Source organism: Pungitius pungitius, chromosome 2 (genome assembly GCF_949316345.1).
Source record: "Pungitius pungitius chromosome 2, fPunPun2.1, whole genome shotgun sequence".
In the NCBI taxonomy this organism is placed as follows: Eukaryota; Metazoa; Chordata; class Actinopteri; order Perciformes; family Gasterosteidae; genus Pungitius; species Pungitius pungitius.
Window position 1 is genome coordinate 2,696,075 of NC_084901.1, and position 15,807 is coordinate 2,711,881.

General features: G+C 54.8%; 1 protein-coding gene across 2 annotated transcripts; it reads right to left on the reverse strand.

Annotated features, from left to right (window-relative positions):
* Window positions 1-1,366: 1,366 nt before the first annotated feature.
* Window positions 1,367-14,761, reverse strand: golgb1 (golgin B1). Of its 2 annotated transcripts, none has more exons than XM_037460200.2 (20): window positions 14,665-14,761; window positions 13,844-13,922; window positions 13,155-13,319; window positions 12,937-13,050; window positions 12,687-12,851; window positions 12,483-12,605; window positions 11,789-11,902; window positions 10,886-11,564; window positions 10,721-10,797; window positions 10,160-10,214; window positions 4,991-9,944; window positions 4,487-4,898; window positions 4,174-4,407; window positions 3,269-4,081; window positions 2,981-3,174; window positions 2,684-2,843; window positions 2,454-2,554; window positions 2,311-2,382; window positions 2,108-2,189; window positions 1,367-2,012 (listed from the first exon to the last, which is right to left on the reverse strand). In XM_037460200.2, exons 2-20 carry the CDS (start codon window positions 13,910-13,912, stop codon window positions 1,875-1,877), a joined length of 8,721 nt encoding a protein of 2,906 aa, XP_037316097.2. In that variant the 5' UTR covers window positions 13,913-13,922; window positions 14,665-14,761; the 3' UTR covers window positions 1,367-1,874. The 2 variants fall into 2 exon arrangements, with proteins under 2 accessions (XP_037316097.2, XP_037316096.2); XM_037460199.2 differs by having other exon boundaries at window positions 12,687-12,854.
* Window positions 14,762-15,807: the final 1,046 nt, after the last annotated feature.

Genomic DNA, 15,807 nt, shown 5'->3' on the forward strand with positions numbered 1-15,807 from the left:
CACTCAAATTGATAACCCTATGTTATGTACATTTTAATGTTTTTGCTTTATTGCTCTTTTTAATTTTGACATACATTTTTTTTAAATGTATTTGAAGAGATAAAAAGGAAATGAGAAATGCTGTTTTCACGCCCTTGAAGGCGAGGTCCTTTAAATGCTCTTTATCTGGTTGAAGCGTAGCTCCAACACTGGGGGGCAGACTTACACAATAAAACAGTCATGGGAGAAACCTGGGAAACAATTATAACTATGACCATGGGGGATAATAATAACAATAAATTCAAAGACAACTGTTATTTTATTTTGTTGTTTGTTAAGCAAAGCATTTTAAAAAGTGGCTGCAGGTGTCAAGGTCCCACTGCCTTAAACGTGACTTAAGCGGGTTTAAATTGTGTTTCAGTATAGAGGAGCACAACAGTTTTTAAGACGCAGCGCTTTATTGTGTAAATTACAAAATGTCACAGTAGGTCGTGATCTCTCTCCTGTAGTTATGTTTTATGAAACAGCCAAATCACTGATTAATGAAACTGAAATGACATTTCTTCATCACCTTACAGGTTTGGATTTGAATTCAAATTAAACCGTGACCAATTCTCATTTTTATCAAGTTTAGAAAATATAATTGATGCCTGGCCAGATCTTCCCCTGATCGATTCCACCATCACTTTTATTATATATCAGTTTTCTACACAGCCCTTTTAAACAGGTATTTACACGTTAAAGTAAACTTCAGTGTGTAAGATGTGAATAAAGAACACAAATGTTTAGGAAGAGGGTTACAGAGGAATCACTTCACCGACAGTGAGCGGTTAAATAAGCAAGAAATGACGTCAATGTACATGTAGGTAGTGGATCCTCTTCACCGTTATGGCAATAAATTATGCTACATCGGCCTCGCTCATCATTGGATGGATATCGTTAGAAAACAGCAGTCTCTCTCTCTCTCCCCCCCCCCCCCCCCACCAGAAGGAATCTACTGGTGGTTACGCTTCATCCGTCATTAAAAACTAAACCGTAAAGCCCCCCCCCCGACGCCCAGCTATCATACGTAACACAATTACATATGTACAAATATAAATACGCTCCCTTTCTCTAACTGTGATTTATTTAAGGAGAAAATAAAAGTAACCCCCCCCCACCCCCAGATAGGAATGTGTAACGTGAATTGCACTGTGCTCCGTTGCTGTGAAGGAAACGAGTCGGGACTGAAACAGCACGCCACGCCCCCCCCCCCCCCCCTCCGAACCTCACGCCAGCCTAAAAGAATAGTTTGACATTTTGGGAAATATACGCGCTTATTAAGACGGCGGATGGTTAGCTTCCCCCAGTCTGGATGCTAAACTAACAGCAGAGTGTGACGTCCTTATTAGCGGGAGGGGGGGGGGGGCTTTTAGCGTAACCAGCCCCCCAGGATGTCAGCGCTTTGCTTCGACGTAGTGACCCCTTTTCTGTCCTGATCAACAAAAAAAAAAAAAGGCACGCGAGAAACCCAGCCAACCGACACCAATGATTGTGACTCTACGTTTCCACCATGAAACCATAGATATTCAGGAAGAACGTCAGGCCTCTGCTCCAAAGTCGCTACGAGAGCGACACATTTAAAAACCAAGGACTGCAGCCCTCCTCCATAAATCGACACACACTTTGGCTAAAAAGATGTAAAGTCCCGTAAAGTGCAACGTTCCTTTGAAGAACATCTTTCAACATTCCATCACACGCAACCAATAAAAACACAACTGAGCTTCGGGTCAGCTGTGTGCGTCGCATTTTCCATTTCCTCTCTTATCTTATCCGTCATTTCTTTTTTTTCGTCTTTTAAAAATCAGGGGGGTGGGGTGGGGGGGGGCGGGGGGGGGTAGGGGGGGGCGTCGGCCTCAGAGGTATCCGCCCAGGCACAGCAGCAGCAGCGCGTGCACGGTGAGCAGGTAGAGGCTGAACAGCAGAGGCGTGCGCTGACGGGAGCAGAACGCCACGCGCAGCATCCGCACCAGGCCCGGCCCGCCTCTCCGAGTCTGCAGGAGAAAGAGGGGGGGGGGGGGGGGGGGGCATTCGGTGAGCCGGTCTTAAATCGAGGTGAAAAAAAAAGGGGGGGGGGCGGAGTACTCACGCGAGTGACGACTCCTTCCGGCTCGATCAGAAGCGCGGTATCGGGGGGGTCGCCGTCTTGTGCCGAGGGCCACTTAGCCTGGCTGTGGGTTCGAATATAAAAATAAAAATAAAGGAAAAACCGACAGTTATTACAGAATACGATCATTAGCCTGAACTTTCATGCATTTCCAATTGAACGGAGAACAAACGTGTGGCGGTCACCGTTTGAGCCGATCCTGCGTGAGCGTCAGCTGCTCCTCCGCGGCCACCCGCTGCTGCACCTCCTCCCCCAGCCTAAAGAATCCAACACGCATCAGTATCCATCGCTTTCATTTCAGGTTTCACTCTTCACCCCCCCGTCTCACCTTCTCTGCAGCTCTTTGACCTCGGCCACGTAGGCGCCGCTGACCCCCGCGCTGCTCCGCTCCTGGGGGGCTCCCGGAGCGCTGCCCAGCTCCTCCGAGGCCTGTTGACAAAGCGTTACATGCTGCGACGCTCGTTGTGAAGAGCGGCGTTTCACGCCTTCCGCGAGACAAATTTGCCCAGAATGGCCATAATTAGGATCTCTGACGTTAAAAAAAAAAAAAACACGCACCTCTCTCTGATACTGTTCCTGCTGGAGTTTGGGCCTCTGAGCGCGAGCTTCCTCCAGCATGGCGGCGAGCTGCCGCACCTGTTGGTCCCTCTCCGACAGCGTGGCGAGGGTCTGCTGCTTCAGCTGCTCCGCCTGAGCCACCCAGTCGACGCGCTCCAGTCTGACGAGCACAGCGGCCGGACAACATTAACGCACGATTAAAACCGGGCCTTTTTTTTTAAAATTTCTCCCCGTGTTGGTTGACAGAGCGCCACGGAGGGGGGGGGGGGGGGGGGGGGGGGGGGGGGGGGGGCTCACCGGAGAGTTTCGATCTCCCGCTTGCCCATTTCCACCACGTTCTCCAGCTGCTCGACGTCGCCCAGCAGGTCTTCGCTCTTCGCCTTCTCCTCGATCAGCTCCTGGCTGACCTTGATCAGCTCCCCCGCTCCCAGTCGAGCCAGCTCGGACTTCTGCGCCTTGACCTCAGACGACTGGGCCTGGAGCTGCTCCAGCTGCAAAATGCGAATTAGAGACGCGCAATCAACGTGGGAGCCCGCAGCCCGTCATCTACAACGGGCTCGTAAATGGCGGCTGCATGTGACTCACCAGCCTCTCCCGGTCGTTCTGCAGGGCCTGCAGCGCGTTCTTCAGCCCCCACACTTCGCCGGCGGAGCCCCCGGCGCCGCCCGCCTTGCCGGTCTCCTCCAGCCTCAGGCTCAGCTCCTGGACCCGGCTCACCGCCTGGTCCCTGCTGTCCTGGAGGGACGCCATGGCCCTGGAGAACGACTGGTTCTCCGCCCTCAGCCGCGCCGCCACGCCCCGCTCCTCCAGCAGGCTCTGCTCCACGGCCAGCAGGTCCCGGGCCAGCTCGGCCACGCGCTCCTGAGCGGTCTCCGACTCGGTCCGCATCACGCCGCCCTCCCAGCGCAGCTCGGCCAGCTCCTTGCCGCCGCTCTCCTGCGCCCGCCGCTCCTGCCGCAGGCTCTCCTCCAACGCCGCCGCTCGCTCCCTCGCCGCCCGCAGCTGCTCCCTCAGCTTCTCCACTTCGGCCCCCGGGGCGTCCGCCGCCCGGGGCGCCGGCCGGCCGAGGTCGGCGGCGCGGCTGAGAGTCTCCGCCTCCGCCGCAACCGGCGCCTCCCCCTCGCCGCCAACGCTCTTCGCCTGACCTTCCCACCGCTGGCGCTCTCTCTCCAGCGAGGCGATCCGCTGGCGCTGGGCGGCCAGCAGCTGCTTGTGCTGCGAGTCCTTCATGCTCAGCACCTGGGTGAGCTCGTGGCGGTAGCCGTGGAGCTGAGCCGACAGCTGGGCCCTCTCCGCGTACAGGTCGTCCCGCTGGACGAGCAGCGAGCGCAGCTCCTCCTTCAGGCCGTTGTTCTCCCCCGCGGCCTCCTGGATCAGAGCGTCTTTCTCCATCATCACCTGCGGGACGACACCAGCATTATTCAGAGTACTGAATGGGGCTTAAGGGGGAGGGGGGGGGGGGAGGGGGGGCGTAGCTTTTTCTGCGTTACCTGCAGGTGTTTCTCCTCCAGCTGCTTGTACATGTTGAGGACTCGGTCTCGGTCGTCCTGCAGGGAGCTCATGGCTTTGGTGAAAGCGTCCAGTCTGGCTTTGCGGCTGCTGCTCTCTTCTTCTGCCTTCCGCAGTTTTTCCTCCAGATCCCGCAGTTCCCCCCTCCTCGTCTCCAGCTCCTCCTCGGCTCCTTTGGCCCTGCCGTCGGCCTCCTTTCGAGCTTCCTCCGCGGCCTGCGGAGCCCAAAAAAAAAAAGTGTCACGCGCGGACCAGATTATAAAAACACTCCGCGAGGTGAAAACGGGTCAATACCTGGGTCACGGCGTGCTCCTTCTCCCCCAGCATCTCCACCTCCCTCCGCTCCTTCCCGTTCAACTCGGTCTGCAGAGTCTCCGTCAAGGCCTTCGAGGCGCGCAGGTCGGTCTCCAGTTGCTCCACGTTCAGACACAGCCGCCTCTCTTCCGCCTCCCGCTCCCTCAGCTCGGCCGTGGCCCGGTCCGCTTCGCCCTGCAGCCGGCCCACGGCCTCCTCCAGAGCTCCGGCCCTCTGGTGGAGACCCTCCGCCTCGGCCTGCAGGGCGCGGGCCTCGCGCTGCGCCGCCTGCGCCTCGCTGGCGGTTTGCTGAAGCCTGCCGCTCGCCGCCTCCAGGTCCGCTTGGCTCGCTGCCGCTTTCTTTACCTCCTCTGCCAGTTTCAGCTGCCAGTCTTTGTCTGCTTTCTCGAGTCTGAAAGTAAAAGGAAAATAAAAGTGTTTTGACCCCAAGTGATAAAAAGGATTCGGGGAAATAAGACAAATGCAGATTTTTTTTATTTTTACCTGTCCACTAAAAGCTGGAGTCCATCTTTCAGCGCAGATTCCCTCTGAAGCTGCTCCGCCAGTCCCTTGGCCCTCGTGTCAGCCTCTCGAACTTCGGCCTCCTTGCTCTTCAGAGCGTCATTGAAGCGAGTCTCCCATTGTCGCGTCTCGTCCAGAACTCTGTCCCGGTCGTCTTGCAGCGAGGACATGCAGCGCGAGAAGGCGGCGAGCCTGGCCAGGGACTCGTCCAGACGGGCTTGCATCTCCTGGGCGCGTCTCTCGGCTCCCGCCGCGATCTCTCGGGCCTCCAGGGTGGCCTCCTCCTCCCTGTCCCTTTCTCTGTCCGCCTCCTCCAGCCTCAGCTCCATCTCCTTCAGCTCGGCTCCGAGCCTGAACCTCACCGAGTCGAGGGTTTGCTCCGCCTCGGCCTTCAGCGACGCCTCCCTCCTTTGGGCGGCCTGCGCGGCGGCGGCCTCCGCGGCGGCGCCCTCGCTCGCCCGCTTCTCGGCCCGCTCCAGCTGGGACCTGCAGCCCGCCAGCTCCGCTTGGCACCGGGTCAGGTCTTCGGAAGCCCCGGACGCCTCCAGTCGGCATCGTGCCAGCTGGCCGGCGAGCTCGTCGTGGGCTACCTGCAGCGACTTGGCTTCTCTGCCCACTTCGCTGATCCTCTCCTGGTACTTGATGCAGTCCCGCTGCAGCTGACGGACCTCCAGCTGCTTCTCCCTCAGCAGCTCCTCCAGCTGACGCGCTCGGCTCTGGCTGCCTTCTCGGACCCTCTGCGCCGACCGCAGCTGCTGCTCCAGCTCCCTGCGCTTGCCCGCCTCGGCGTCGGCCTCGGCCCGCTCCCTCCGGGCCTGCCGCATGTCCTCCTCCAGCCGGGCGGCCCGGTCGCCCTCGCTCTGGGCCTCGGCCTCCAGCCCGGCGCGCTCCCTCGCCGACCTCTCCGCCTCGCGCTGCAGCTCGGCCAGGCGCTCCCGGTAGTCGGCCGCCTCCTGCTGGTAGCCGGCGATGCTGCCGTTGAGCTCGGCCAGCTGGTTCATCAGCCGCTCCTCCAGGTTGTCTTTGTCGGCCTCGAGGCGCCGGAGCGACTCCTCGACCCGGGCCTCCCTCTCCGACGCCTCTTCGGCCAGACGCCGTTCTCGCTCTCTGCCCTCCTGAATGCACTTCTCCAGCGCCGCCGCGACGCCCTCCTTCTCCTTGCTCTCCCGAAGATCTCGCTCTAGAGAAGCCAGCTGGGCTCGGAGTCCGGCCTCCTGTTCCCGCCACAGCTCCCTTTCTGCATTGGCCGCTGCCTCCATCTCCCTCATCTTGTTCTCTAATAAAACCTCAACACTTTCCCTCATTTCTGCCCGTTCGTTTTCCTCACTCGGCTCGTGGGTTTCTGGTGCAGTTTGGTCGGCTGGTGTCTCTTCACGAGTGGATTGTATTTCTTCTTCTTCTCCTCCTTCACATTGACTCTGTACGGGCTCTGCTTTGGTCGGGATTACGTCGGACTGCTGGGCTTGCGCCACCTCTTCTGCACCCGGTGCAGAGCTAAGCAAAGGAGCTTCGACTACACCGTCCTCTTTCTCTCTTGCCAGTTGCTCCCTCAACTCCTCAATCTGCTGCCCTAAGGAGTTCTTTTCTGCCACAGCAGCATCCAACGCCGCTTTCAATGCCCCCGTCTCTTCTTGAAGTCTTTCCACCTCAACCTTGAGAGCCCGGCCCTCTCGTTTGATCACGTTCTTGTCCTGCATCTCTCCGAGTCGCTCGTTCTCCTCCTCCAACTCCAGGATCTTCTGCTGCTTCGTTTTGGCGAACTTTCTCATTTTGTCCTTCACCGAACTCACCTCTTTCTGTGCCTCCTCCGCCCGTCCCTCGGCTTCCTGCCTGGCGGCCTCCTGTGTCCTCACCCTGGTCAGGAGCTCTTGTCTCTCCTGCCTGGCGGCCTCCAGGACGCGCCTCACTCGCTCCGCCTCGTCGCTCACGTTTTCGTACGACTTGAGCAGCGTCTCGTACTCGTCCTTCATGCCCTGGACCTTGTCCTCCCATTCTCCGCGGGCTCTGGCCGCCTCTTCTTTCGCCAGCTCCACTTCTCTCTTCCAGGCATCCTTCTCGGTCAGTATGCCCTCCATGGCCAGCTTGAGGCTCTCGCACGATGAGCCCAGGCTTTGGTTTTCCAGCAGCGTCCGGTCGACCTCGTCAATCAGTTTAACTCTTTCCGCTCTGAGCTTCTGCAGCTCGTCTTCTCCCGACTCCATTTTCTGCCGCAGCTCAGCTAAAAGCGTCTCCGTTGAGGCTAGTTTTTCCTTCTGGGTTTTGTTTTCCTTCAAGACATCTTTGCGAGAGATCAGGGCCGCCTGGAGCTTTCGCTGAAGCTGCTGGATCTTGGCCTCGCTGTCTTTTCCGTCCTCCTGCTTCTGTGGAAGCTCATCCTCGACCCTTTGGGCCTTCTCTTGCTCGGCCTTCAGCTCGTCCTGCAAGGCAGCGATTAGCTCGTCCTTCTGAGACACGGCGTCCCGCATCGAGCGAATGAGAGAGCTCTGCTCGCCGAGCTGCTGGCTCAGCTCCGCGACCTCGCGGTTCTTGTCGTCGAGGAACCGCTTGAAGTCCTGCACCTCGGCCCGAAGAGTCGCGACGGAGGCCGCGGAGTCCGCAGCCGCCGCGTCCGCCTCCATCTCCGCCCTGAGGGATTCCGCGTAAGACTCGGCCTGGCGATGCTTTTCTCGGAGGTCGCGAATTTCCTCCGAGAGGGCGTCGATCTGCCGCTCCTTCCCTCGCAGCGCGAGCAGCTCTTTGCCCGCGCCCGACAATTCGGTCTCTTTCAGAGACAAGCTGCTCAGGGCCTCCCGCAGCCGCGCCTCCAGCTCCGCGTTGGCGTGCCGCACGGACCGGACCTCGCCTCGCGGGGCTTCCGCGGACTCCGCCTCTGCAAAGTCCACCCAGTCCTCCTGGACCCAGTCCCCGGCCGCTTGCTTTTCCGCACTCTGCCCGGTCTCCCGATGCGGTTCCTTCTCCGCGGCCGCTTTCTCCTCCAACTCCGTCACTCTAGTCAGCAGCACCTCTCGCTCGCCGCCCTGCACCTCCAAGCGCTCCACCAGCGCGCCGTACTCCTCCTTCTGCTGCTTCAGCTGCTCGCGGTGGTGCCGGTCTTTCTCTTTCGCTTTGCGGATGGTTTCCTTGCGAGATTCCTGCGCCTCTTGAACCTTCTTCAGAAGGCTCTCACACTCGGCTTCAAGCGAGGCCACCTGGGATCGCAGCGCGTCGGCCCGCTGGGAGTCTGCGGCTGCGTCGGTTAGCTTTCGATTCAGGGCGAGGGTCTCGTTGAGGGCTTGATCCTGCCGGTTCACTTTCAGCTCAAGAGCCTCGAGCGCCTCTTCTTTGGATCGTAAAGCCTGCTGGAGTTCGGCGACTTTGGCCTCCGCTTCCTGGACGTCTGGCCCTCTCGATTGTTCCGCCTCGGGAATGTCGGGACTCCCTCCGTCTGCCGCTTCGCCTCGCTCCGTCTGTGCCTTTGCTCCCTCCTCAAAACCGGCGACCTTCCTCAAGAGCTCTTTGCGCTGCACAAGCGCAGCCTGCAGCTTCTTCTTGGTGTTCACCAGCTGGGCCTCGAGCAGCGCTTTCTCCGTCCGCACACTGGCCAGCTCCCCGTGCACGTGGGCGGCCGAGTCCTCGGCACTCGCCATCGGATTCTCCTCTCTGGCGTTCTCCAGGTCCACTATCTGCTCCTTCAGTTTATTGACCTCCCCTTCCACCTGGAACTTCTCTTCTTCTGCTCGGAGGAGTTTGGCAGTCATGCTGTCGTTGAGCTCCGTCGCCTCTTGCTCTTTTTGGCTGAGGCGGACGTGGAGCTCGCTGATCTCCGTGTCCCTCTGGGACAAAGTGTCCCTGTTGAGCTCTGACGTTTGAGAGTAAGCCAGCAAGCTGTTTTCCACCTCTTGAAGCTTCCTTTCCAGCTCGGAGGAGAGGAGCGCTCGGTCCTCCAGCTGTGCACTCAGCATCCTCGCCTGGCCCTCCTGCTCGCAGAAAGCTTGGCGGGACGTTTCCAGGTCGGTCTGCAGTGCCTGGATGGTCTCCTCCTTGATTGTGCTTTCAGTGCTTAAAATGCCGATCTGCTCTTCGAGGCGCTGCATTTCAACGCCGTGTTGCTCCTCCGCTGAGCGGAGTTGCTGAGAGAGCTTGTCGGACTCCTCTCTGGCTGACTTGAGCTCCTCCATAAAATGACCGGCCTGGGCCTCTGCCTCGTCTTTCGCGGCGGCGAGGGACTGTGCGTCTTCTTCCAGGTTCTTGATTTTCTTCTGCGACTCTGCGGCCGCCTCCCTGAGTATCTGAAGCTCAGCCAAAAGCTCACTGTACCTCCTCTGGAGCTCCTCCGCTAAGGCCTGAGCGAAGACCTGGCCCGAGGCCACGGCACCGTTGGTGGTGGAAGAACCCTGGTGAGTGACGTGGACCTGTACCGTCTCTCGGATGATGACAGAGGAGGACTCCACTTGAACCGTGGAGGTTTCCTGCTCCATGCTTGTGGCCTCCCAGGACTGCAGCTGCAGCTGGCCAAAGTCCTGCGTGATGGACGGCCACTCCTGGCCTCCTCCATCTTGATTCATAGCCTCCAACAGGGTCCAGCTGCTGTGGGCCACCTCGGAATCACTACTGGCCACCATTTCATCCGAGGAGGCCCCCTTGGATTCTTCTGGGGGCTCTGGAGACTCGGACTGGTGTCCGATAAGCTCCGGGCTGCTCTCACTATCGGCAGGAACGGAGAGGACCGAGGTGTCCTCAGCAACTAAGGTGTTCTCATCTTCTTGTGTGTCCTCCGTTAAGTCAGGGGGGGGCGTTGAACCGTCACGGGGTGCTGTGCTGGCACCCTGAGCGTCATCTGGAGTCAGGTCGGGTCTTCCGCTGGAGCTTTGCTCGATCGCCAGTCTGAGGGATTCGCGCAAGGCGACCAGCTCGGTGTCTTTTTCTCGAAGCTGCTGCTCCAGTTCCATTAAGTGTGCTGAGGAGGTCAACAAAAGGGGTAATCAATGAGAACTATTTCCTTTTGGCATCTTAATTGATTATCAAAACAGCTGCTGATGCAACAGTTTAAAAATATTAGTGTACAAAGTAGCTTGTAACTATAGCTGTACAATAAATGTAGAGTAAACATAAAAAGTAGCATCAAATGGACACACTCGTGTTCGTGTTTGAGTATGAATTAAGTTTTTGTACCTTTTTTATCTTCAGAATCCTCTGATGAGTCAGTCACATCCTCCTTTTCAGATGCCTAAAAAATAAGATATATATATGTATAAAATTAAACTTGAACCTATAACCAGCTGCGCGCGCACACGCACACGCGCACACGCACACACACACACACACAGCGTGAGGTGAAGGTCAGCTAAGACGGTCAGTCCTAGCGGTGGATCAGTGCAGAAGGGATTAGGCACATTTCTAGCCACCGTCTGTCTGTCTTATGACAGACCTGACCAGGCCGGGACCAGCTGGAAAAGGACGATTGTGACCGAGCTGCGCTCAAAAGAAAAGGACACTCTTCACGCTGCATTTGAATAAAAGGGGTCAATTTAAAAAAAGACACACAGATTAATAAGATTAAAAACTACTTTAACTTCCTACAGCCTGTCCTTTCCTAAGCTCCCAGTCCCACATCTTACACTTCAAACTTTCTTACTAATCTCAATACTTAAATACCAGATTTATTATCCAGTTATTGCATCCAGATACAGATCATTTAATAATACCAGGTGGTCATAGGTTTTTAGCACTGACCGTTACAATTTGATCCTGCAGCCGTTGTATCCTGGCAGTGGTTTCCTCCTCTTCAGCGCTTCGTCTGTCGAGTTGTTCTGAAAATCACAGACTCATATTCAAACATCTCCGTAAAGGTTTGACAATCAATCAGTGTGAAGTGTGCAGACAGAAGAACGTTGTTACCCTGAAGGGTTCCCATGGTGTGGGTGAGCTCGGCGCAATACTCCTCTCTCTCGCTGCGCTCATCCTTCAGCCTCGCCATCTGCGTCTCAATAGTCTGCACGGCGCCCAGGAGCAGCGAAAGGTCATCGGGGAGGGGGACGCCGTCCACTGCTGCTTCTTCTTCTTCTTCTTCTTCTTGGAGCGCGAGGGACCGAAGAGGGGCCCAAATTTCAGCCAAGATCTCAGCCTTCCTCCGGGCGTCTTGGTGTTCCTCTCTGAGCGAGGCCAGCTCTCGCTCCAGCGTGTCGACCTGCGACGTCTCCCTCTCGGAGGCGTCCCGGCTGGCGAGGACGACTTCGTCCCTCGCGGACGCGAGGTCCCTCTGCAGCCGAACTATTTCCGCCGCGTCGCTCTCTGAGGCCTCTTTCGTCAGAGCCAGCTCCCTCTCCAGCCTGGCAACTTCCATCTTTTGCTCCACCAGAGCCTCGCGACTCGCCAGCTCCGCCTCCCTCAGGGACTCCAGCTCGCCCTCTTGCCCCGCCGCCCTCTCTCTTTCCAGCTCCCCCAAGCCGCCTCGGAGGGCCGCGATTTCCGCATCCGCCCGGCTGGCCTGTTCGGCCCACTGCTGCCTCTCCTCGTCCCTCCGCTGGAGGGCCTCGGCCAGCTGCTGCTCCATCTGCCGGAACTGAGCAGTCAAGATCTGGAGTAGAAAAAAAAGAGAGAAAAGGATACGAGTGGGCGTGTTTTGTGTGGCTCGGCCAAACAATGCAGAATTGTGACATGCCAACGAGACGAGGGTGTGAGCGTTTGAGCAGTGTTCTTTTAATTGAGCACTTATTCATTCCAGCTGAAGCCGCTGTGCACAACAGTCTCTACCCGACACACTACACACACACACACACACACACACATCAGGAACCGTACCTGTTTTTGTTGATCGGCACTGCTCACTTCCTGCTGCAGCATTTCCAGAACTTGGGAGCGAGAGTTTAAGGCTCCGTCGAGCTCTTCACAGCGCCGCTGTGCTGCATGCAGGGCCTGGGAGAGACAAGCGTTACGGGGAGCGAGCGATCAGACTGGGGGGAGGGGATCTGTGGGGCCTCGGTCCGCTCTTTAGAATCATTTGTGTGTTTATCCTCTCGGGATGAGCTGCCGCTAATTTGAATGATGTGCCAGTAATCAAACTGTGAACACAACTATTTTTAGAATAAGGCGTGCGTCACAGTTCCAGTATGTTTGGTCTGGTCTAGACCTTCATCTTAATTCAATTGATGGTCTGAGGACATCAAAGCGTCAAGCTACAATCATGTTTTTTAGGTGAAAGTAATTATTTTCACAGAAATTCCAAATCTTAATTGGGGCCAGCTTCTTCTTCTTCTTTTCTATGGTAGTAAAGTGAATACATTTCAGACTCTGACCTAGAACAAGGAAACTAAACTTGATAATTTGGGCCAAACAATTAATCAAGGTAATAACACACACATAACAGCACATTCATTGATAATGAATGAATAATGTCACAGTAATTGGAACACAACAAATCTACAAAAAAAGGGAAATAAAAGATTGATAAACAAAACAAAAAAAATCAAAGATCCAGGTCTGGCGGGTCTCTTACCTGCTGCAGCTCGCCGCCCACCTGAGACTGTGCAGCGACCCTCAGCAGCTCTTCCTCGTGTTTCTGGATCTGTTCTTGGAAACGGACGTCCTTCTCACAGACGACAGCCTGTAGCGTCCCCAACTGAGAAACAAAAAGCCCACGAATCGTTTTAAAAGTGTCCGTTAGCAGAGCCCCCCCCCCCGCGCCTCCCTGACGCCTCACCTGTTCGGCGTGGGCGCACTGCTCCCGTTGAAGCAGCTGTTCCGCGGCCCGGAGCCGCTCCCGGAGCTCTCCGCTTTGGGCCTCTTCGGCGCTGAGCTTGTTCTTCAGCTCCTGCAGCTCCTCCTCGACCGCGGCGCCGGCCTCGGTGAAAGAGACGTCCGGACTCTGCTGCGGACGACAAAAAAATAAATACATTTTTTTTTTTAAAGGCAGCCGGAGGAGGATTCGATTTGAAGCTCTTAAAACTTACTGTCGCTCCGGCTTGTCCTCTCAAATCTGCTATCTGTTTGTTGAGTGTCACCATCTTGGCTTTGGCTTGCAGTTTGAGCTTGGTGAAGCGAGCCTCGGCTTCTTCTTTCTCGTTCTGTGGATACGAAGCACACAAAGCATTGGGTGACAATTATTATTGTTGTTGTTTGTTTGTTTTTAAGATTTTTAAGGGTCTTGGTTGAAATTGAACTGATTTACCCTGAGCTGCGCATCTTTGTTGAACAGCTGAGTGTCTTTGTCTCGGATGAGCTCCTTCAGCTGGACAACCAGCTGTTCCAGGTGAGCCAGCCTCTCGACGGCCTCCTCCGGTGACTCCTCGGGAGCCGGGCCCTCATCGGCCGGGAGCTGAGGCACCAGCTCGCCCTGTTGGAGGAAACAAATATGGTCATTTTAACGATGCGATGCAATGTCCTGTATGTCGCTTGAAATATGCTAACGAGGGGCATTGTGGGAGGTGTAGGATTTACTCTTTGAAGCTGCCTCAAATGTAAAAAGTCTGAATATTTCAATCAATCTTGACTGTTTGTTTATCTTCTGAGGGCCACAGGCTTGATGGAAGTTAAACCACAGGAGGGCTTCTTTAAGGAAGGACCTTCAACGTGTGGACGCTCGAAAAGTAGTTGAAAATAAATATGCCAACACTGAAAGTATGTAAAGTAAGATTAAGCTGTATTTGACCCATTTGCGTGCAGATGGGATGCCTTAGTAAATAAAAGATGTTATATTTTAAAAGATGAGACACGATGAGTCATCACCTCCCTGTTTATTTTAAAATGGAGGATAAAACGCTCTGGAGACGCTCACAATTATTTATTTAAAAAGGCCGAGGACACAGTTGGCAATACTCTGGATTATAATTTGTCATACTTAACGTGTTGCTCTCTCACCTGCGGATCTCCATCTGGTCCCTCCTCTCCGGAGAGCTCCTGGAGGACTGTGGCCAGACGGCTGAACATAAAGCCGGCCCTGGGAGGGGAAAGCAGGTCAAACGTCAGCGATGCCTTGCATATTATTCCGTCTCTCACAGTTATGTTTACGACGCACAATGTGTAACGTGCTGCCACAAATGTAAAATACCCTGTACACTTTTGTATGTACAGTGTATCCATTCAACAGCATTACATTACACTAAAACTGTTGCTTTTTAAAAAGTGTACCTATATATAATCATATAAAATGATGACGTGATATATATAATATATTGTCTGCCACATATTGTCTCGATTGAATCCCTTTCATCCCGCGTCTAAAGCAACACATTGGCACACACCCCCCTGGTCTTTTCTCTCCGAGTCGGACCGAACCCGAGCCGAATCTCCCCGAACCGGCCGGGCTCTCCACTGCGGCTGCGTCACTCTTTTCGAGAACAGCAAAGATGATAAGCTAGCTAACGCCGACAAAAAAAAAATGGACGGCAAACTTTCGGACGGCGGGGGACTCCGACATCATGTAGGCATATTTGAAGACCAAGAAGCGGCGGCGTGACCACGAGACTCCCGGGAGAACATCCGGTGTTTGCTTACTTGCTACGATCCAGTAAGTTTGCTAATGCTACTTAGCGAAGCTAACGCTGGTCACTAGAGCTTCTTTTAAAAAAAAAAACTGCTTCGATGACTTTTTCTCCTTCGCGAATGACTCGTCCTGCAATGCAGCCCCGGTAAGTGGGGTATTTTTGTTTGTTTTTTAAAAGCAGGGACCTCTGACTCACCTGTGCGGTTGCTTCCCAGGTGAATGTTTGTGCTTTTTAAATGATATATTTCCTCGGATGGATGGCAGAGCATAGCCACATCATCACCAAAACATTCCCGGAAACAAAACTTCCTTCGCTCTGATTGGACAGCGGCGACCCGCGATTTAAAGGGACCGTCTGCAACTTCAAAGGCGTAAACTCTTCGCTAGGGGGTGTCTACAGTCAAATACACATTTAAAAAAACGAAAAGTGAGCCTTGAAAGCTTTTATCTTTCTTTTTTTTTACACCCGGGAAGAATTCAGAAGACAAAAGAATGATGGCGGGACGCGAGCAAAGGGTCAACCAGATCTTCAACCAGGGCAAGCAGCTGGGGAGGAGTCTGCTGCTGCTGGTACACTACACCACTGTGGTCGTGGCCTTCGCGGGGCGCTCTGTGCAGTGGATGGTGGGCGCTGTGAAGTGGACCACCCTGTTTGCCCGCTGCACGGTGTCAGTGTTTGACTCCATCTACAGACACATGCCCGGGGGGAGGAGGAACGGTGGCGGCGGCGGCGGCGCCAGGGAGGTGTGCAGGAGCTCTGACGCGCCCGACACGAAGACACACTCAGACGACGGCAAGGAGTGCAACCGAAAATGAGGAGGTGAACATTTGGAAGTATGAAGAAGGAAAATGAGGCCTTACCAAAGTTATAAAAAGGAAGCTTTTTATTTTTTAACGCTCTTCAAACATAGCTGTATGTTTATATAGTCTTACTTGTGTTATAATGTTACATGTGGTTACATGTGTATTCCATGTTTGTTATTGTCCAGAAAAGCTCTTCTAATACGTTAGAAACTATATTTAAGGCTGTTTGTGAGATGGGGGGGGGGGGGGGCTATATCTGCTTATACGACTGTTGATGCAAATTTATTCCAGGGTAATGCAAACTAAAGTGAAATATGTTAGGCGTATATTCAGTAGCTCTCTATTACATTATTGTGACACAGCAGAGCAAAGATTTCTTTTCTAAAGCAGCAGAATCAGCTAAATGTTTTTTTTTTACTCTGTGCCTCTCTAAAGCAAACACTGCAACATGTTCTTTTTTGGCAAGCGAGCGGTTCGTTCTGTGGTTTTAATTGTGAGACCATGAGTTGGAACTCTGGCTGCCCCCTGTGGAGAT

Excerpts from the sequence above, each read along its gene's own strand:
- golgb1 (XM_037460199.2), bottom strand. The coding sequence starts at position 13,912 with ATGTTCAGCCGTCTGGCCACAGTCCTCCAGGAGCTCTCCGGAGAGGAG. Across the intron at positions 2,555-2,683 it reads AGGAACAGTATCAGAGAGAG|GCCTCGGAGGAGCTGGGCAG; the intron begins GTGCGTGTTTTT and ends CTTTGTCAACAG. Across the intron at positions 2,013-2,107 it reads CGGAAGGAGTCGTCACTCGC|ACTCGGAGAGGCGGGCCGGG; the intron begins GTGAGTACTCCG and ends TTTCTCCTGCAG.